Source organism: Haemaphysalis longicornis, unplaced genomic scaffold (genome assembly GCF_048455015.1).
Source record: "Haemaphysalis longicornis isolate Haplotype H1 unplaced genomic scaffold, Haemaphysalis longicornis Haplotype H1 scaffold_13, whole genome shotgun sequence".
Classification (NCBI taxonomy): domain Eukaryota; kingdom Metazoa; phylum Arthropoda; class Arachnida; order Ixodida; family Ixodidae; genus Haemaphysalis; species Haemaphysalis longicornis.
The window spans coordinates 84,444,547-84,466,620 of record NW_027526233.1 but is presented as its reverse complement, the minus strand read 5'-3'; the positions used below and the strand labels follow the sequence as shown (position 1 = coordinate 84,466,620).

Sequence of the window (22,074 nt, the reverse complement as noted above, 5' to 3'; positions counted from 1 at the left end):
CTCTGGTGCTGGGTTTGCAGAGTGCCGAGAACGGTGTACTTTAGCCGAGAGTGCCGAGAACTGGGAGTGCCGAGAACGGTGTACTTTAGTTTCTCCGTGGTTTGGAACGCTATGTCAGTTACGAGCATTGTTTACTTCATAAAATTGACCTGGGTAGCTCGGAGGAAGAGCAGGTCAAGTCTTAGCACAGGTGGAGCCGATTGGTTTGCTTGTCATACGTAGAGTATGCTGCCTGGACAAAAATGCAGAGGGGCGCTGACATTACCATTTCATGCGTTAGTGGCATGGCCGGCTTCAATGGACGCATCATGCACGCGGACGTTGGTATACCTGCTGAATACATCAAGCTCGTATCCTGAATGGTGTTCTGTAGGAACGGTTTTTTTTTTTCATTTTGAGCAGGGCATCAGCAATCATGAAAAACCTTATAAATTTGGTTTTCAGGCATGAAGGTCGTAGGCACACTCTACACGGTAAGCTTCCGTATACTCCGATGACAAGGCCGCATTTAAAAACAACCTGTTGTGGAAATCATAGACGAGAAGTCCGGGCGCCTGAACTTTGGTGGGAGCAATCCAGCCGCGAAAATATGACACCTGCCTGCTCAGTCAGCCCTAATTATTGTCGAAAGATGATAGGCTTCTGCCGCCCCTGCCGCGTAAACGCCTTTCTTCTTTGGTCCACCACCTTGCCTGCTCTCCCCGTCCCATCTTCTTCCTCCTACCATAAACACAGTGGACTGTTGCTCAAGTAATTCAATTATTCCGCGTTCAACAATTCCAGCGGCATCTACTGAAACCTTTCGTTACTGTTGGACTTCTTCAAAAGCCACCACAATGTCTATAGTTGGCTGCGAGTGTTTCCTGTATTTTTGGTCAAGAAAGAGTTTACAACGGCCATTTTTTCACTGGATCGCGGCACACAGATATTATAAAAAAAACCTGCAAATAATACGCATACCCATGCTGTGTCTCAAACTTGCATAAAGTTAGATTTTTGCTGAACGATGTCCATATTATGCTCAGAGTTTACAGATTTACTTTTTTCAAAAACTTCTCTGTATTTACTTCTCGTTCAAAAACTTATCGTTACTTTTCCATTGACTACTGAATTTAGGAACACCTCGAACGATATACAGAAATATATAGAGACACCCCAAAATTTTTCGTTTACGTAATTCAGGTAGACTACTGCAGTCATTCCAAACTTTCGGCGGAATAAAGAGTCAAATGGCACGCACTGAAAATTAATTAGAATCAAGAATTTGAATCAAAAGAGTCATTAATTTATATCTTTAGTAGGAAGTCCGTAGTTGTTGGCCTGTGCAATATAGAAGGAACCCGTATCACAAACATTTCTGCTCGGCATTCTCAAGGCATGCATGCCAAAAGCGGCTGCCTCCACTGCCATTCTAATAATTTTCTCAGGTGTCCTCCAAGTGCAATGCAGTGTATTTTTATTTTAGCAAACAATTTTTGCTGCAATTTGTTTTTGTGTGCCCAAAATTACAGTATCACTGGGAATATAGTTTAAGTGTGTAATATAGTTCATTTCCAGGCTTTGTGAAATCGCAGCTTTGCTTAAAACAAGGCGTTTTTGAAAGTGGTATACCTTTAAAGCTACAGTTATCTGGTTGTATATACCACGTCTCCTAACTACAAATACGACGGATAGAAATACCATAAACACACCTGACCCGAATACAAATACCACAAAAACAAACAAGCTCCAAATACCGCTTCTTCATAACAAACGTTTCCAGTGTTACTCCTACCATGATTAACCGGTTTGTCCAAAAAACAAACATCCGTTCTGCGAGCTTTATGTCGCTCTTGCAGAAAGGCTGCTACGCAATTTTCAAACCCAAATTTAGCACACCCATCACCAATATATGTTCTTACTTTCCATTAAAACTTTTCAGACACAAGCGATTGACGTGTGAACTGTTTAGGATGACCTTTGGCCTCACTCGGCTTGTTGCACAGACCCGGAAATTTTATAGAATGTCAGCACTATATTCAGTTAAGGGTCTTTGATACTCACCACTGCCGAAGTAACCCTGAAGCTCTGTATTGCTGGAAGCCGTGATTGTTACGTTGTCATAAATGCTAGAAAAAATGTGAACGTTTTAATATTAATGCCAGCTTTCGGGACAGAAACACCTTTTTTGACTGCGCTTCGCAAGAACGCAGAATTTTTTTCTAAATGTGTTCTACGTTGTCATAAATGCTAGAAAAAATGTGAACGTTTTAATAATAATGCCTGCTTTGGGGACAGAAACACCTTTTTTGACTGCGCTTCGCAAGAACGCAGACTTTTTTTTTTTGTGTTCATCAAGGTTCTGAGCCATCAGTGTTGGCATCAACATTATAGCTTCAGTAACGGTTTTCTCTCAATGCGCTACCTTTCAGTGTAAACAATTTCTCAAATCCTTTATAGCGTGGCGTTAATCATTTTTATATTGTTTGCGTTTATCAGTCGCCGTATTCTAATTTTACCGCGTTCTCTAAGATATAGGTGTTTTATGCAGATGGAAACATTTCTATGTATGAAATTTTTATCTCCAGAGAACACGTTCCCCTAACGTGACAATAACTATGGCTTATTGAGTGTTACTCTCTATAAACCGAGGTATTGAATCTGAACAACGATAAAAAGTACAACAGCCATCGGCCTCCCCAGCATACTTTTGTTGCCGAAAAGCAACACTTTTTTGAAAATCAGCTCCGCTATCGTCAGAATGCTGTGCAGGAAACAATGCGCCACCAATGATTTGGGGACAATTACCCATAAAGATGAAACGTTTTAAAGAAATATTTACCTTGCAGCATACCAACACGTGTATGTGGCTAGAAATTGTTGCATCCTGACGCGCAACTTGTTCTGATAGTGTAAAATTAGCCCATGATAGCCATCTAACAATAGTTTCTCGGTCGTCCAAAATAAAAGATTTTGCTTTTGAAAATGGCATCTTTACGCTCTTTCTTACATTATCTATGACGGTATTCTTGGTTCAACCTCAATCCTATCCGCTGTACGTGGAAGCCTCCACCCACTCCTGCATGCAATGCAACGCTGATATGTTTTTTACCTTGCAACTGCAACCATCTAACCATGTCGTTTATGTTTTCGACAGCGTGTACAATAAAGAAACGGTGGCTTAGCACCTACAATCATTTTCCAACCCACTTGCAAGAAGGCTTTCCTTAGCCCAAACGTTTATTTGATTTCGACCATAAGAACGTATAACGAATGACTTATTCCCACGAGGGGATGCTTTCAAGCAGCGTATTTAGGGCTTAGCCCTACTGTTACACCAGTTACGTCGTCGAGGTGCACCAGAGAATAGTTACCGTCAGTCTGGTCACCCATCCCTGATACCATTTCTGCACTTACGGGCTGTCATCTGCTCCAGGATATCGGTATGTGTAGTTGTACTCAGCAGTCTTCCCATCTCCAGAGAGCGACGTTTTCACGTACTGCTCGCAGAGCTTTTCGGGACTTGGTGACGAAGACACTCGAACATTAATCAAGTCGTAGTCCGCCAGTAGCTGCAAAAAATGCCACAAGATAGGTGTTTTTATCTAATCATTTATTGCGCCATATTTTTGGCTTGATATCAGGAATAAAGTGGCCAACATGAAGGGGAAATGAAAGGCCGGCATAGGTTGTGCTTCGCAATGCTTGCCCGAAACTTTCCTTGGTTAGCCCCCTGTTTTCATCCATGACTACCGGATACGAGCTCCCGCATAAGTTAATTGCTTAATTTAGTGTGAAATACTCCCTTACGACTGCTGGTGTATTTGTCACTAACGTATTTGACAACAGTTTCTTCTCTAAAAACACCTGCATTGGTTGCCGGCTAGGTGGCCCTTTCAAGAAATTTCGCTTCGGGAAAAATACCATCAAGAATTGTTCTTCGTTAACGAAGAATATGATAAACAAGGAAAGGTGTCTTGCTCTACGAGTGCATGCTGCCCCTTTCATTGCTAAAGAATGCTTTTATTTTTTCTGGTTTTTCTCTGGGTGGTCATACTGAGACAAAATCTACGAAGTTATCGAAGGAATTTCTGTAACAGATACGTTAAAGATCCCCTGGCGGTCAAAATTAATCCGGAGCCCTCCACTACGGCGCGCCTCATCGCTTGCGTTGCGTCGGAGCGTTAAACACTACAATCAATGTAATCAACCGGCAACAGATAGGTGCGCGGGAATGAATATCCGAAAGATGACGCGCTTTAGGTGGCATATACGTTGGGCATATGTCTAGTGTTTGATATAATAAGTTTGATGTAATATACGAAGCATGCGTATACAAAGTACACAATAAGGTGGCCGCGTTGTTGCCCTTTAGAAGGAAAAGCGAGACGGAACGTAAACAAAAGAATTACAACGTGCACTAAGCTAGACACGAAAAACAATAATAACACTGAAGTCGGTGAAGTTCAATTGCGATCAATCACAGTAAAATAATAGTGACGTTTATCTGGTTTCTGAAACTTTTCACAGAATGTGTTTATCCTTGCTACTGCTTCACCCAATTTATTGTCTTGAAATAATCTGCAGTAATACGGAGAATCGTCAACTAACATGCAGCCCTCTTGCACCTTTTGTGTACGTTATGCGTTCGTTACAATGAAACCTCTTGGTTTTTCGAACTTCTGTCCGACTAGTTATCTTTATTTACACTATGATAACAAATAGAGGTGATAATTCCGCGAAATCTGCATTCTTCTGGAAATGCACGGCTTTACATGGTTCGTCGTTCCCGCGATAACGTTTTTAGCTTTATTATTTTGTGCTTGCAAAATCCGGTCAGATAAGTTATGCCCAATGACACTTTTATAACTACTAAAGTTGTCACTTCCGCAAAATCCGAATTTTAGATCCGACTGCATCTCATTCACTCGCTTTGTCCCTGCATCCGGCGTCGTCGGCGTTGTTGGCGTCCACCCCCTCCCCCCCCCATTGCCCTCGCCGCGCAAGCTGCGCTCTCCGCTGGTCACCCCCGTTCCTCTCCGATAACGAACACTCTCTCGCGAGGGGCATTGGATTGAATTCGATTGGATTGGCTTGGATTGCCTTGGCTTGGCTTGGCTTAGCTTGGCTTGGCTAGGATTGGATTTCGATTGAATTGGATTAAAGTGGATTGTACTGGATTGTGTTGCGTAATAGCAGCGGCAGACACACTGGCGCCGGCGCGTCACCTCACCGTTATGCGAGCTATAAAACGCGGTGCCTGCTCCGCTCCGCTCCATCCTTCCAGCGCCGTTCCTCCGCCGTCCAACGCTGCAACGTGAACCCCCTATGCGACGCATCTACACAGGGGTTCCCGGGAGGGGAGGTGGGAGTTTTTTTATGGAAATTCAGGGGGGTTATATTTTCGGTAGTACTACTTTTCTATTTTTGTTTTTGTTTTGTTTTTTGAAATTCTGTGGAGGAATTGACTTTGTTTACGCTATTAAAACGATTAACACTGCCACTAAATCTGCATTTCTTCGTCAAATGCAGGGTTTTGCCATTCTTTGTTTTTTTTTTCATTTTTTTGTTTTTTTTATTTTTAATGTCTGTCCGACACGTGGAACTTCCGCCAAATCTACTTTTTGGGCGAAATACAGGCCGTGACGCGCTCCAACCTATGGGGGCACACGGCAACAAATTCTTCACGTTCATACCAACCTAACAGCCCATTTTGTATTGTTTGCGTGCTTTCGTCCCGATACGTTTATTAGCTTTTGCGGCCGCTGACTCATCCGCCAGTATCAACTAGTATATGGTACACTGTTTATTTTCAGAATGTTTCTGTAAGACGCTGTGTATGATAACCTTATTTTTCAGTTGATTACCTGCAGAGCGTTCAAAGAGTCATACATTATTTAGGCACGTGTGCCAAAAGGTATTGCGTTCTTTTTAGATTACTGTTTGTTATTGTACAAGAAGGATTTCCCAAGCTCTGGTTCAGCTCTGCGGTAATGTTTTCTTTTCTTACAACGTAGATGTTCCACTACATTCTTCAGAAATCCTTGTTAATCTTGCCAACTTCGTTGCTCGAAGCGGCGGTTGGCGTATACAGACATAATATATTCCTTATTGTGACGTTTTCTAGGTCTGAAGAGTTGTTGATCAAGTAACTAGCAAGATCCCATCCCAGCTTCCACAATTGTCTTTATTTGTATTTTAGTGCGTGAACAAAAGCCGTTAAGGCTACGGCCGTTCCTGTTTCTAGTGTCGCAGAAAGCTTTACTGGAACCCAGAGGACAACAGTCCCAATTGTCTCTGATTAATGGCAAATGGGGTTACCACTCTTTGGTGGAAGTATTTCACAACCAAAAATTACATATATTGTTACCCTATCTCTTTGCGAAAAGTGTAATAGTTGCAGCAGTAATCTTCATCGTCATTTCCCGTGTTGCTCAGGTTTTCGTATGACATTCGCCTAGAGTGTTCAACGAACCTATTTAAAAAGCGTTTTATCTTCGTGAATTAATTTCGCCCTCGTCCTGAGGCTGAAAAAAGATTGTACCCAGCTCTGCAACCTTCCATAGGCATTTCAACTACCAAAGTGGCCCACTCTCACGATTGAATTGCAACATACTGTCTGTGATTGCGAGCACGTTTTTTATATATGCATGTTCTGCCTTTCTAAAGGCCACCGACCCTAAAATATGTAATAAAGAAAGTAAAAGACCCGCTGAGATTGAAATATGTACTTAAGAAGAAAAAGATCCCTTTGTTAGCGAAATTCCGAGACCTACAACACGTAGTACTCGCACTACGATTCCTGACATATCCGAGCACTGAAATACCGTGACCTATGCTCGAACAGATTCAAAATTGAAGAATGCGCAGAATAACGGCTTGAATCACTTAAAATGTCATCAAAAAAGACATTCGGCCACTCGTGCACGCAACACTTTGTTCCACTCCCCATCTTCAACAATGTTAGTTTCGGTTTACTTCTCATCCACGGGCCACCTGCTGCTTCTTGTATTCTTCGAAATCAAGCTACGAAGTCCACATCCCTAGCTCTACTTTGTCTTTATCTCGCCATTTGCAAACTACGGTTTTACTGTGAAGCACTATACCTCTAACAGAAAAAAATCGTGTCCGCGTCAGCAGGAAACGCGATACTAAGTGAAAGAAATTACTGAATTCAAGTGACGCCGCATGGGTAATAGTTGCGGATGGCGTGTACAGCTTCGAAGCCCAACCACCTTCACAGCGTGGATAGAAGCCGCATTTCTTAACGCGTTGCTATTTTTTATTGTCGTAAAAACGAGTTAAAGATCTGTTTTTAAAGTAGTACAATGGTAATTGCGTCTTTAGTATAATATTTTCCTTAAGAAATGTTTAATGTTCCTTGTGCGTGTAGTAATGTCGATGTGTATCAATTAAGTCAGCCATTTTAGCACTTGGGAACAGTATTGGTTGTATTTTTTCCCTGTTAGAGAATTTTGTGAACTCCTTTTGACTGTTGAATCAACTGACTGGCAAACCGACATTTCCGCGTTTGTGTAGCTCATAGAAGACTATCGTGAGGAAAATTATTTTCCTTTCTTTTTTTTAATTTACCTATCCCAAAACATGGAATTATTTTAACATTTAATTTAAATACATTTTCTCAGTTGTATTAACAGCCAATTTACATGGAGACAAAATGCCATGCTCAGCGCTCCCCATTCAGTGTCGCGGAAGGCCAGCCCGAGGATGAGCAGTTACAATTATGTCCCTGGCAAGTCAAGAAAGATTACACATTCCGGCCTGCACGTTTGTGGCTTGGTTTCTATTCGGTTTTCTACACATTTACACGTAATTATTGATCTTTGATTTGTCGGAGAAGTCGAGGGTTACTGTTTAGGAGAGTCAACGGAAGAATTACGAGACGAACTGAGGCGCCGAAAGGGACATGCAAGAGAACGCCTTCTAATGATACTTTCCTGTGGTTGTCTTTCCGATGTAACCAGTGCTCTTCTTATACTTGCTTGGCCTGCACAAACGCAGAACTTGAGGAAACACAACTTAGCGACAACTACTTTGTTCCAAAGTCGCATTTGCATTGCTTTCTTTGATTTCGCTTCTTCTTCTTCGAGGGCAAAATATTTAACCCGTCTTCTCTATGCGTTCCGTTGAGCGCGTTTGTTTCCTCGCCTAACTAGGAGCTGTTATGACTCACTGGCGCCATGTTTGCGCGGGTCAGTCGCCCGCCGGTCGACCACCCCACCGCTTGTCGACGGAAACGAAAGGAGGCCGACACGACGCTGCGGCGGCCACTGATTGACAGCGGCTTTTGAGCGGTGTTGAGTGTTGTTGCCCAAAAGGGATTAAGGAGCCGCCGCTCGTCACCCGGCCTAAGCAACTGAACGCATGTGCGCGTGAAAGCCCAGACGGCGACGTCCGGACAATGGGACCCAGTGGCGGCGGCAGCCCAGCGAAGAAGGCAGTGGCAATGGTCAAGCCATTAACCCTTCCCGGAGTGATTCCACGAACCTTGTTAGCTCCCTGGGAAGTACGTGTGAGAACCCCACCGTGGGAACGCAGCGCGCGGCGGACACCAAAAAAATACGAGGCGCTCGCGCGTCTTCCGTTCTTCCCCTCTACTACGGGCTCCGGACGAGTGGCAAGGGTGTGTGTGTGTGCGTTTGCGGTGCATCTGCCGACATACCTGAAAGGCGTGTCCCTACCCGAGGGCGGTGCTTCACAGCGAGGAACGTATACATCACCATTGGTCCGCATTGTTTTGTATGGGGATCCCTAACCTAGGGAACTAGGGATCGGGGGTCAACAAAAAGGGCGTGCTACGGCCCGTTAAGAGCTGTCTTCTGTCTTCATCTCGACAACTCACTGTAAAAATGTAAATAAACCCGTTGAGTTTGCTCTAAGCTCTCCCCTAGTCCTGGCTCGACAAAGCGACGGCGACCGGCCCCGCTACCAGCAGACTGCGGTCGCTACAACTCGCAACGAGACGCAACAACTGGATGGCAAGCGGCTGGATCTGAGCCTGGAGGACGGAGAATGATCAACACGCCGAGATCACGGAGACTGACAGCTGTGAACTGGTGAGTGCTGGCTTTGGTTTTTTGGTTGCCAGGCTGATAAGATAGAAGTGCAATCTTTTCGCTGGTAGAGGCTACCACAGAAGCAGTTGTTTCCGGAACTTCTGGGTAGATAGTGAGCCGCACCACACTGGTTCTCTGTCATGGATTGGAAGCGTTTGTTGAAGAATCAGCTGCTGATTCTGGGGGAGGAGCTGGGAGCAGAAGTAGATTCGGGGATGAAGAAGGACGAAATTGTTCGCGCTATCGAGGGCTTGAATCTCACCAGTGAAGATATTACAGAAACGTGGAATGAGATTCAAAAGCAACAGGAACAGGAGCGCGAGCAAAAGCGGGAGCAACAGGACTGCCAGCTAAAGCAACAGGAGTGCCAGCTAAAGCAACAGGAGTGCCAGCTAAAGCAAAAAGAACTGGAAGTAGAACAGCTGCGCCTGGAAGTGGAAGTGAGGAAGATGGCTGAGGTTCAAGGAGTAGAGGTAGCAGGAAGACAAAATCTTTGTGATTTATCTAAGCTAATGCAACCCTTCAAAGTAGGGCAAGATGTGGGCCTCTTTCTTGTGAACTTCGAGAGAACCTGTGAAAAAGCGAAGCTTGGCCGTAGCACATGGGCTCGAAATTTGTTAAGTTTGCTGCCATGTGAAGCAGCGGATGTGATCGCGCGGCTTCCGGTGGAGGATGCGGAAAATTACGACAAAGTGAAGGATAGCCTTCTAAAGAGGTTCCGACTTTCGTCAGATGCGTTCCGGCAGCGGTTTCGCAATCTGACAAAGAAGCAGGGCAGCACGTATTCTGAGTTTGCCTACGAGTTGAAGGTCAACTTGGTAGAATGGATGAAGGGAGCCAGCGCTTTTGGAAGCTTTGAAAAGGCTCTTGAACTAGTGGCTCTCGAACAGTTTTTTTCTAAGCTTTCAGAGCCAATGAAGCTCTGGATCCAGGATAGGGCCGGAGTAGTAACAGTGCAGGCAGCTGCCGACTTGGCTCATGAGTACGCGTCACGCCGGGGAGAAAGGGACGAGGTTGCTCCAGCAAAAGCGGGAGATAAAGGAAAACCTTGGACGGCGAAGCAGGGGGCTGGCGCAGGTATGACGGCACAGAAAAAGGCGGACTTCGGTGCAAGTAGTCAGGGATCACAAAACAAACAGGAGGGAAAGGCTTCGGATAGTTCTCCCAAAAAGAGTCCTTTTGACGCTAGGCAACCACCTACCTGCTACAAATGCAAGGAGGTCGGTCACATTGCCATAGGATGTCGTAGGCCCAGGCCAGCCCTTTCGTATACTTGTGACTCTGCTACTAGTGAGGAGCTACTTAGTCCGTACCTTTTTAATCTAACCGTGAACGGAAAGCCACTCCGCGTCTTACGAGACAGTGGGGCAACCATTGATCTGGTGCACCCGGACTACGTGACACAAGCAGACTACAATGGCAAGTGCGCATGGATTAAGCCGGTTTTGGAAGATGGAAGCATTTGTCTCCCGGTAGCTCGAGTAGTCATCACTGGGCCGTTCGGAGAAGTAGAGACGGAAGCGGCGGTGTCAGACAAGCTACCCTCGCAATACCCCTACTTGTTCTCGAATCGGACCGACCGTCTGCTTAGAGAGCAAGGGAAAAGTTTTCACGAGGGAACAGTCCAAGCCTTGACTAGAGCTAAAGCACGCGCTTTAGCAGCCGAACTAGAGCGGCAAGAACCGAGTTTCGCCGGGCGTACAGCAACACCAGCTGGAGTCAGCACAGCGGAGCCTACTATCCCGTCACCTGCTGAAAAAGAGAGAGAGGGATCAGAGGAGGAGACTAGCGCTGATATAGCTGAAGGGGAAACGGAAGAGGGGCTGCTCGTGTTGCCTGTATCAAAATCGCTAGGCAATGTACTGGGGAAAGTGACAAGAGACGAGCTCATCGAGCAGCAAAACAGCGATCCCAGCCTTAAGGAGATTTGGAACACCGTCAGGGTAGGGGTGGCGAGGAAGAATGTCAGTTTTCCCGTCAAAAATGGCGTCTTGTACCGCCACTACCGGAATGCAAAAGGTCGCACGTTTGACCAGATTGTAGTGCCGGCTAAGTATCGGCATGACATTGTTGATCTCTGTCACGGAGTTGGTTGGTCGGGGCATTTAGGAGCTCGGAAGACCAAAGATAGGCTCCTAACGGAGTTTTATTGGCCAGGATGCTTCAAAGAAGTTGAGGACCACGTAAGAGCGTGTGACACCTGTCAGAGAGTGGGAAAACCGAACGAGAAGGGAAAGGCACCACTTAAGCTTGTTCCGCTCATTTCGGAGCCCTTTCGCCGGCTGGTAATAGACGTTGTGGGACCACTCCCAGCGACAAAGTCAGGCTACCGGTATTTGCTTACCGCCGTTTGTCCAGCAACCAAGTTTCCAGAGGCGATCCCAATGAAGGAGCAAAGCTCAGTAGAAGTAGTCAACGCACTACTGTCTATTTTTTCGAGAGTGGGCTTTCCTCAGGAGATACAGTGCGACCAGGGTTCAGTATTCACCAGTGTTCTGACTACGGGCTTCCTCGAGAAGTGTGGGATGAAAATAATCCACAGCTCAGTTTACCACCCACAGTCCAACAGTGTAGAGCGGTGTCATTCCGTGATGAAGCGAATCCTGCGAGCCCTTATCTTTGAAAAGAAGTGTCAGTGGGATGCCTGTCTCCCAGCAATGCTGTTTGCGCTGAGATCGGTCACTCATGAAGCGACGGGTTTCAGCCCCGCGGAGCTGGTTTACGGAAGGACGCTCAGGTCTCCACTGCGACTTTTGCACGAAACCTGGGAGTCGAAAGGTACCGACCCTACGGTGGTTGAGTACATACTCGAATTGTTGGAAAGATTGCGTTGCGCTCGCGACATGGCTGAGGCGAACATGAGAGAGGCCCAAAGTAGAGCCAAGAGCTACTACGATCGAAACGCGAAACTGAGAGCTTATCAGGAAGGGGATCAGGTGATGGTCTTGCGCCCCTCGCGAGCAAATAAGCTGGAGGTTCAATGGGAAGGGCCCTTTCGGGTTGTGAAAAAGCTCTCGGACACAAATTATGCACTGGAACGGAAAGGAAGGCGCCGAGAGGTTGTAATTTATCACCACAATCTAATGAAGCGCTATGTGGGAGAAGTGCAGAAGGTGAACTTGGCTCTTAATAGCCCGGAGGAGCTAACGCCTGAAATTCCAGGCTTGGTTGAAGTTGGAAGATCAATAGAGGTTACCGACGTCATGAAAGCCGTGGCACCTACTGAGGGCTTGACTGAGACGCAGCAAGTCGACTTACGTAACTTGTTGTCAGAACACATCACAGTTTTCTCGGAAAGGCCAGGGCGAACTACGGTTATCACTCATGACATTGAACTAACTTCTGACACCACCGTGAAGTCGAGGCCGTACAGGTTAGCCCCGCGGCAGCAGGAGATCTTGAAAAAAGAAGTAGATCGAATGCTGGAGCTTAAGCTTATTGAACCATGCGAAAGCACCTGCACGTCCCCCATGATACTAGTAGAGGTTCCTGGCAAGGATCCACAACCTTGCGTGGATTATCGCAAACTTAACGCGATAACGAAGGACCAGACATATCCTATACCCAACGTGGAGGAGCTGGTCGAAAAAGTGAGTGCTGCAAAATACGTCTCGACTTTGGACTTAGTAAGAGGCTATTGGCAAGTTCCAATGTCTGAACGAGCTAGTGAGTATGCAGCCTTTGTGGCACCGACGGGCACATTTCGGCCCCTAGTTTTGAGTTTTGGTCTTAAGAACGCCCCATTTTGCTTTTCAAGGCTAATGAACCGAGTTCTGCAGGGGGCTGAAGGGTACGCTGTTCCCTACTTAGACGACATTGCTATTTACTCCAATACATGGGAAGATCACCTATACCACATTAGCGATGTCCTTAGTCGTTTGACGCACGCTGGACTGACAGCGAAGCCGGCTAAGTGCCAGCTAGCTCGCGCCGAAGTAAGGTACCTAGGGCACGTGGTAGGGCAGGGAAGGAGGCGACCTGACGAGTTGAAAGTAGAGGCGGTTAGTGAATTCCCGCAGCCAGAAACCAAGACTGCTATCCGCTCCTTTTTGGGACTGACGGGGTATTATCAGCTCTACATTCCTCAGTACTCGGAAGTAGCCGCTCCGTTAACGGATGCCCTGTGCAAGAAGGCCCCAGAAAAGGTAGTTTGGAGCCCGGAAATGGAGGGTGCCTTCCAAGGCCTCAAAGCGGCTCTTGTTAGCTCACCCGTACTGCATGCACCGAACTATGATCGTCCCTTTATTGTGCAGTGCGATGCCAGCAATAGGGGCTTACGAGTAATACTCTGCCAGGAGGATGAGAACGGGAACGAGCACCCAGTGCTGTACGCCAGCAGGAAACTCTCAGTTCGCGAGGAGGCCTACAGTGCGTCAGAAAAAGAATGTGCCTGCATTGTGTGGGCCACCCAAAAATTGGCCTGCTACCTTTACGGAACTTCTTTCATCTTCGTCACTGACCACTGCCCGCTGACATGGCTCTCGCAAATGTCGGGAAAGAATCCGCGACTACTACGCTGGAGCCTTGCGATTCAGGAGCTTAACTTCAATGTGAAGTATAAGAAGTGTTCTGCCAATGCCAATGTTGACACATTAAGCAGAGCCTTCTAGCTTTTCTTTTGCTTTCTTTTGTTTTCAGTTGAGGAACGTTTTTCTGTAGTGATTTTGAGTAGTGTTTTAAGTAATTCAGTCGAAGTTTTTAGCTGTGAGCAAGAGTATTAGTGTGGTTGCCATATGTAAAAAAAAGCGTAGGTGCATTGTAGCACCTTTGAAAGAGCAGCCTGGTTGCCGAAAACTCATTGCCGGTGCTTGCTGGTTCGGGGAGGTTGGTCTTTGTGGTTTCAATGGTGTTGGAAGAATGCTGCTACTGTGATCTCTCCCGTCGAGCAGCTGATACTACACGACGTCCGAGATCTTCCCGTCGGCGGAGGAGCTGTTATGACTCACTGGCGCCATGTTTGCGCGGGTCAGTCGCCCGCCGGTCGACCACCCCACCGCTTGTCGACGGAAACGAAAGGAGGCCGACACGACGCTGCGGCGGCCACTGATTGACAGCGGCTTTTGAGCGGTGTTGAGTGTTGTTGCCCAAAAGGGATTAAGGAGCCGCCGCTCGTCCCCCGGCCTAAGAAACTGAACGCATGTGCGCGTGAAAGCCCAGACGGCGACGACCGGACAATGGGACCCAGTGGCGGCGGCAGCACAGCGAAGAAGGCAGTGGCAATGGTCAAGCCATTAACCCTTCCCGGAGTGATTCCACGAACCTTGCTAGCTCCCTGGGAAGTACGTGTGAGAACCCCACCGTGGGAACGCAGCGCGCGGCGGACACCAAAAAGATACGAGGCGCTCGCGCGTCTTCCGTTCTTCCCCTCTACTACGGGCTCCGGACGAGTGGCAAGGGTGTGTGTGTGTGGGTGTGCTGTGCATCTGCCGACATACCTGAAAGGCGTGTCCCTACCCGAGGGCGGTGCTTCACAGCGAGGAACGTATACATCACCATTGGTCCGCATTGTTTTGTATGGGGATCCCTAACCTAGGGAACTAGGGATCGGGGGTCAACAAAAAAGGGCGTGCTACGGCCCGCCAAGAGCTGTCTTCTGTCTTCATCTCGACAACTCACTGTAAAAATGTAAATAAACCCGTTAAATTTGCTCTAAGCTCTCCCCTAGTCCTGGCTCGACGAAGCGACGGCGACCGGCCCCGCTACCAGCAGACTGCGGTCGCTACAACTCGCAACGAGACGCAACAACTGGATGGCAAGCGGTTGGATCTGAGCCTGGAGGACGGAGAATGATCAACACGCCGAGATCACGGAGACTGACAGCTGTGAACTGGTGAGTGCTGGCTTTGGTTTTTTGGTTGCCAGGCTGATAAGATAGAAGTGCAATCTTTTCGCTGGTAGAGGCTACCACAGAAGCAGTTGTTTCCGGAACTTCTGGGTAGATAGTGAGCCGCACCACACTGGTTCTCTGTCATGGATTGGAAGCGTTTGTTGAAGAATCAGCTGCTGATTCTGGGGGAGGAGCTGGGAGCAGAAGTAGATTCGGGGATGAAGAAGGACGAAATTGTTCGCGCTATCGAGGGCTTGAATCTCACCAGTGAAGATATTACAGAAACGTGGAATGAGATTCAAAAGCAACAGGAACAGGAGCGCGAGCAAAACCGGGAGCAACAGGACTGCCAGCTAAAGCAACAGGAGTGCCAGCTAAAGCAACAGGAGTGCCAGCTAAAGCAAAAAGAACTGGAAGTAGAACAGCTGCGCCTGGAAGTGGAAGTGAGGAAGATGGCTGAGGTTCAAGGAGTAGAGGTAGCAGGAAGACAAAATCTTTGTGATTTATCTAAGCTAATGCAACCCTTCAAAGTAGGGCAAGATGTGGGCCTCTTTCTTGTGAACTTCGAGAGAACCTGTGAAAAAGCGAAGCTTGGCCGTAGCACATGGGCTCGAAATTTGTTAAGTTTGCTGCCATGTGAAGCAGCGGATGTGATCGCGCGGCTTCCGGTGGAGGATGCGGACAATTACGACAAAGTGAAGGATAGCCTTCTAAAGAGGTTCCGACTTTCGTCAGTTGCGTTCCGGCAGCGTATTCTGAGTTTGCCTACGAGTTGAAGGTCAACTTGGTAGAATGGATGAAGGGAGCCAGCGCTTTTGGAAGCTTTGAAAAGGCTCTTGAACTAGTGGCTCTCGAACAGTTTTTTTCTAAGCTTTCAGAGCCAATGAAGCTCTGGATCCAGGATAGGGCCGGAGTAGTAACAGTGCAGGCAGCTGCCGACTTGGCTGATGAGTACGCGTCACGCCGGGGAGAAAGGGACGAGGTTGCTCCAGCAAAAGCGGGAGATAAAGGAAAACCTTGGACGGCGAAGCAGGGGGCTGGCGCAGTTATGACGGCACAGAAAAAGGCGGACTTCGGTGCAAGTAGTCAGGGATCACAAAACCAACAGGAGGGAAAGGCTTCGGATAGTTCTCCCAAAAAGAGTCCTTTTGACGCTAGAGTTATATACAAGAGTTATATACGGTATTTTGGGACTTGGTAGTGCTGCTGAGGGTGTAAGAAGTGGCGACAATGGGCTAGCATAGCATTCACGACATGCATCAGTACAAACCGCTGCAATGAAACATTACAACGATCGTCTCTGTATCATAGTCTCCACGGTATTGACTTCCTGACGTCTAATTCGACTACGTATAAATGCGGAGCCCCATAGGGCCCCGTTTTGTCGTCGCAGCTAGTGAGAGTTACGGGTCATAGCCACTGTAGCCACGGCGGTACATAGCCCATCAGAGGCTTCAAAAACCTAACTGCTTTTTCTAGTCTCCATCAGAACCTAGTCCCTCGCGTTCTGCAGTTGATGTCAATTATATCACGGCACAAAGGCACACGTTACGCATCTGCCAAGTGTTGGAGGAAATATTTCCGCTGCACGGTTGTCACGAAAGGCTGCCGTTCCTAGGTCGCAAGTAAGTGCACAGATATAAAAAAGGAACGAACATAAATCGACGAATGAATTACCCCAAAGTAACTAAAGCTCAATCTAGCGCCTTTTTAATGCCCTTTAAGGTGCTGCCTAGCCCTATCTTGACCACTTTATTTATCAACGGCAGTCTGATAATCAAACTATTATAAACAGGGTGCAACAGCCTCTCTGGCGAATCATTGCTTCCCACTTCGACAGCTTCCATATTGAGTGCAGTTGCTCTAATTTGGTTGGTGCAGAAAAACGCTGAACAAATAGCGGAGACCCTGACCCAGACAGTGGGCGCCACTCCAGGACAAGGCTCGGACAAACGGGATCTTCTTGTCTTCCACCACCGCCTGCTTTGCTCGCCACTCGTCAGGACGTTGCCACAGCCGCTCTGACAGTTCGAAGAGACAACTGCCGCAGCCAACACCCTGAATGACGGCCGCAAGTAACCACACCCTGATGGCAGTTACCGGTCTCCTCGAGAATTGCAGACAATGTGGTTCCACTGATGGACATTTCGTTGTCACCCAGTAGTAAAGCACAACCGGTAAACACACGCTCTTCGGGTCCAAAGAATCATTCGATCACTTTCGAGCATGATGCTATAATTCTGCACGCGCTCATTGCAGAGCGAGATGTTTTAATATCAGAAAATCGAGAAAAAGCTTTTCAAAACCATTTAAAATTCTTTAAAGAATTGATGATACCCTCAATAAACAGCAATGAAGAGTTTTACACCTAACAAATCGTGCATGGAAGAGAAAGTAGAGTAATCGCTCCCCATGACGACCCCATGGTTTTTATAAGCGCACGTCTAAGTTTGTTACCAATGTTCAATTATTTCCCCTCACTTTTTATCAGGCGTATTGACAACCGAGCCTTACATCAGGCATCTTCATTGCTTTTTTCTTCATTTGAAGCGTATTATTTCGTATATTTTACAGAAATACCTCTGAGACCACTCTCGTGAAATATCTATTTTTGCAGCTCTTTGCCAATAGTCGGCCTTGCGCAACGAAATTTAAATTATCATCATCATCATCATTACATTCTTTTTCATCACCACCAGAATAACCGTTCTGCTTCTCATTCGATCGATACCGCTGTATAGAACCAAGAAAACTCAGTAAGCACAAAAGAAAAAAAAACGACATAAGAAGGTCAGGGGCCTAGAATGTGGCTGAGACTAAGAGCAGTTCGCTGCACCACGCCGCACCAGACCCACCCTGGCGTTGCTTGCAATGGCATGCAAGCCGACCGCGCTCTTAGAGTTTAATGGCCCAAAAACCATTCTCACCACTCCAAACAGCTTTCCTTAAATCAGTACTATTGCAGCTGATGTACCCGGATGTTTGAATGCGACTTTTACTTCGACACAAGATGTACTCGACACCCTATTCGTAAACTATTTTGCAAATAAAACTGCAGAGCAAAGCCCCTACTCTATAGCCTCAGCATAAACCACACGCCTCTCCAGAGGTAACGTATCATTATCGTTCGCATTATGAGTCCCCTAGCTCGACCCTAACGGACATTCATCTGTCTATTGCTAGGTCGGAAACCGCTGAACGCCGGCCGGCCAACGCTGAAGCAGAAGAAAATCAAACTTCACTTCATTACTGATCTTAGAACACCGTCCCAGTCGCTAGTCATACAATGAGTATGACATACAATGATACATACAGCCACTAATCTTACAATGACACATTAGACTGTCGATGGCAGCGTTAAAATTATTTACAGCCTCGTTTATCCCTGTCAGTTTCGGTTTCCACTAAACGAACGCAGAGGCTACCGCCATTACAGGAGCCAGCTCAAGACTTCACCATTCTCGTCACACAAGTAGCGGTGCGGAGTCACACGCGCGAGCGCTCGCTGACGCGACCAGACCGGCAGTGGTGTCCACCTTCTTGACGGAAAGGTGGACACCACTTGACGGGATCTTGATGGGATACACACGCCGGAACAGCACCCGCCAACCGCAGCCAGCTCATTGGCCACGTAACGGAAGACCTCACGTCGGCAGGTTTGGGCGAGGTCTTTCATAATCGTCATGCTGATGCCGAATATGAACGGGTATCGGTTCGGAGCTTTCTCGAGCACGCAATGATTCAAATGAATTTGAAATACACTGAACTGAATGTTTACGGTTAGTACTAGCTGGGAGATGTCACCATATATCCGGGAGAGCCTTTATCATATTACTTCAGTTTTCAAACTACATGTTAGCACTTTTTTAACACGAAGACTTCTCTACTTGTTTGACACCAGGATTAGGACAATGGATTCGTGACCTATGCAGTGAAAACGTTCGGGCTGTCAGCGCAATGAGTACGGAACTCGTCCACTTCACCTTGATGACGCAGTGCTTTGCTGAAAGCGGCACAGAGGAAGCATGAAACGAGGCTATATCTTAGCTTACTGCTGAAGATCCCCGACATGTACAAGAAAGAAAACTTCATAATTGCGGCCGAATTATTCACTTCCGCCATGATTACCTCAGGGCGGCTTTCGCTTGAAGTTAAAGAGAGTTTGGTGCCAGGAAAGCACATCAACCATAATCCCGAAGAGGCTGAAACCTAACTGCCCCTCGTAATGCAGCAGCCGTTACTTCGTGTTTTGGGCGTGTCTTTCCGTGGCAATGCAATGTATTGGTCACTAATACCGATTTCATGCTGATGTTACCCTTTTGTTGAAGTAATCAAAGAATCGCTGGTTTTTATATTATTATATCCAATAGACAGCGGGTGTATGTAGGGGACGAGTGGTTGGAGGAACTGCGGGGTAAGAAGTCCTTGGGGTGGGAAGATGGTTCCGCAGTAATTTAACTATTCAACCCAAATGTGTCGCCTATGTCCCTCTAGGTTTTGGTTCCCGCAGGAAACCAAAACAAAAGAATCTGTTCCCCCAAGCCAATTTACACGAACGTCATCATAAGTGCGAGGCCGCTGCACGAAGCTCTCGCACTTGAAAGGTGTCATACTAGCACAACATTACATGAATGATTGCGGAACGCTATACGCGAACGAAGGGCCGCTAAACACTGAAAGAAGGTGACACGTTCTGACGCAGTTTCGAGGGTTTTTCTGAGTAGAAGCGAGAAGTGTGAACAAACGCGGGGTAGAGCGGCCTCCCATTCGCTGCCATCGGGCGAGAACCGCTACTTTAACCACCACCTAACTAGTCACAATTGGGGGACTCAGGCAGCGTGTGCTCAAGCGTATCATTTTCGCAGCAGACTACAAGACGCATGGTTCATAGCGTCATTGGCGGCGTAACCCCAGAATGTATACAATTTCGTTGCACTAACCCAGTGGGCTACATGCCTCAGTTTTTATTTTAAACTAAGCAGGTTAGCCAAACGTTTCGCAGAAACTTTCGCTGAATGCTTACGCGGGAAAATCACGTGTGTGTCGCAGACAGCGCTTTCACGGCCGTGCGGTCACCATCGGAGTCCTTTGCTTCGTGATACAAGCTTTTCAACTTCTGGCAGTCTAGAACAAAATATACTATTGATTTTTTTTATTTCAAAGCAACGAACCGCAACTATCTGGTAGTGCCCTCCTACTATGAGGTAAATAAGGTCTATGTCTTCCAAGGCCTCATGCAATGAACTCACTTTAGCAGCATCACAGTCATCTGGGTTTGCTTGGCAATCCTGTGCTGTGCAAACGGCAACTCGTAGAGCAACCGCTGCCAGAGCTCCGATGAGAAGTCGGTTAAAATTCTTCTGGGGCAGCATCTCAGGACACTGCGAGGAACAAATATGCGTAAGCAGCAATTACGAACACAAAATTAGGTCGCGTTAATGCATTTTTTTCACTTAAGAAACGCCGCTGGAAAAAACAAACTTGAGTTCAACCTATTACTACACCAGCCTGAGCAAGAGGTAGCTATGAATAAAACCTAATCACTACGACAATGCTTAAAAAAATTTGTATCTTATTTTATAATTGCCAATTTGCTTTGCTGCGAACGAATAAACAACCTAGAAGTTTTGAGTGCTCTCGGCGTTTTACGTCACCCTAATGTCCTACATGCGTGTGGCGTCTGTTGAGTTTTCTTTTCAAAATGTTTACGCCACTGAAAAAGGTAAACTTCAGCACAGTTGTGAAATGCAACTTAGTTCTCTCTGCTCAAATAGAGACATTTTGAAGCACCGTCGAAGTACCCGCTTAAATATGATTCCACGGATTACTCTAAAGTATTTGGCAAATAAAAAACGTAACACTATGGCATCTAGGTTAAATTGGCATGTTAAATTGCAAGATAATATTACCTTTAGGAGTGCTCGTAGTAATGACCATTAGCACAAAGATTACTTTATGTATAGTACATATATTCGTTGCTTAGCAGTTCTGAAATACTGCATGCTACATTGAAGCCGGCCGGTAATAAAATTATTCTGTAATTTTTCCACAATTTCGAGTTATAGGCGTAGGTAAAATATTTAATGAATTGGTTTACCGCCATGAGCCAGAAAATTAACCGAGAAATATTCAGTGCTTCCGCACAAAGACCCACGCACTTTCTTGCATTTCGCATAGGTGCAAAGATCCAAACTTTACGTTTACTTGGCAGAAACCGAAAGGTTGCTGGTAATGCCAAAACGTAAGATTTTCCCTAGTTTATCCTCTGCACCGGATGTCTTAGTGACCTCAGAACTTTGGTGCGGGTATTAGGTAGTAACTTTGATATCAACGTCTTAATGAAGAAGCTTCTGGTATGGTCACCGCAATAGAAAATACCAAATGTGCCAAGTAATCGTAAAGTACGGATTATGGTTCGAAAAGAAGTTTGCTGAGAATCTTCAACAGACCGCCAAGAGAGCTGCCAAAAGTTGCTGCAAGGTTTGGCTTGAAATGCATACCCTGGAAGTGGGAGTTCCTACCTCGTATGCTATGCGAAAAAATTCTGGGGCTACGTGAGAGGTACAAATGCCGAATGTGAGCCAATCCTGTCGAATATAAAGGCACAGGTAAATAACAGCGCGCACAGATGTGAGTTTTTGTGTTTTTTTTGCGGCAATGGCTCTAGTTGCAACAGAGTGTACATAGCTCGACTGAGATCATGCCTCGAGTTTCCCAAAAAAAAAGTGCGGCAGATGCCTAATTCTGTTTTGTTCGAAACGTTTCTACCGTGAACGCTTGTTTTTCATCTGGTTTCCTCGTTCCGGTTTGAAGGTTCTATGGGCCACAGCCTACAGCGAGGAATAAAAAATGGGGCTTGAACCCAGATACAAGCAGCCGACAATCGGCCCGGCACTCAGGAACAAGCACATTAGTACGCGAATTGAAGGTCGAAAAAGTTTTTTGTGAAAAACTTCCGCCACGTGTGTGCCTTTTCTCTTATCCTTGAATTAGGCTTCGAAAGCCGTCTTTCTCTGCACGTATCAACAACAACGTGCAACAAGTGCTGAGCGATGTGCGTGCCTAGAGTCCTTCAATGTGTGTAGTTTGAAATACCACAGCAATGCACGGCTTGTTAACAGTATCAAGGGAGAAAAGCGTCCTGCTGACGTCTGAAAAATCCTTGAATGTGCTTTGTTCCAAGCACCGTAT

General features: G+C 46.6%; 1 protein-coding gene across 2 annotated transcripts in view; it reads right to left on the bottom strand.

Annotated features, from left to right (window-relative positions):
* The window catches only part of LOC144164125 (uncharacterized), a 29,195-nt gene extending 7,696 nt beyond the window's left edge, over nt 1-21,499 (bottom strand). The window contains exons 1-4 of one of the 2 annotated variants that reach the window (XM_077694666.1): nt 21,405-21,499; nt 20,133-20,264; nt 3,397-3,551; nt 2,044-2,108 (exon numbers count right to left, since the gene is read on the bottom strand). In XM_077694666.1, coding sequence (XP_077550792.1) covers nt 2,044-2,108; nt 3,397-3,551; nt 20,133-20,255 — 343 coding nt within the window. In that variant the 5' untranslated portion in view covers nt 20,256-20,264; nt 21,405-21,499. Of the gene's footprint in view, nt 1-2,043; nt 2,109-3,396; nt 3,552-20,132; nt 20,265-21,383 lie in introns of both variants that reach the window. The other variant, XM_077694665.1, reaches the window with a different exon arrangement.
* Between the last annotated feature and the right edge of the window lie 575 nt (nt 21,500-22,074).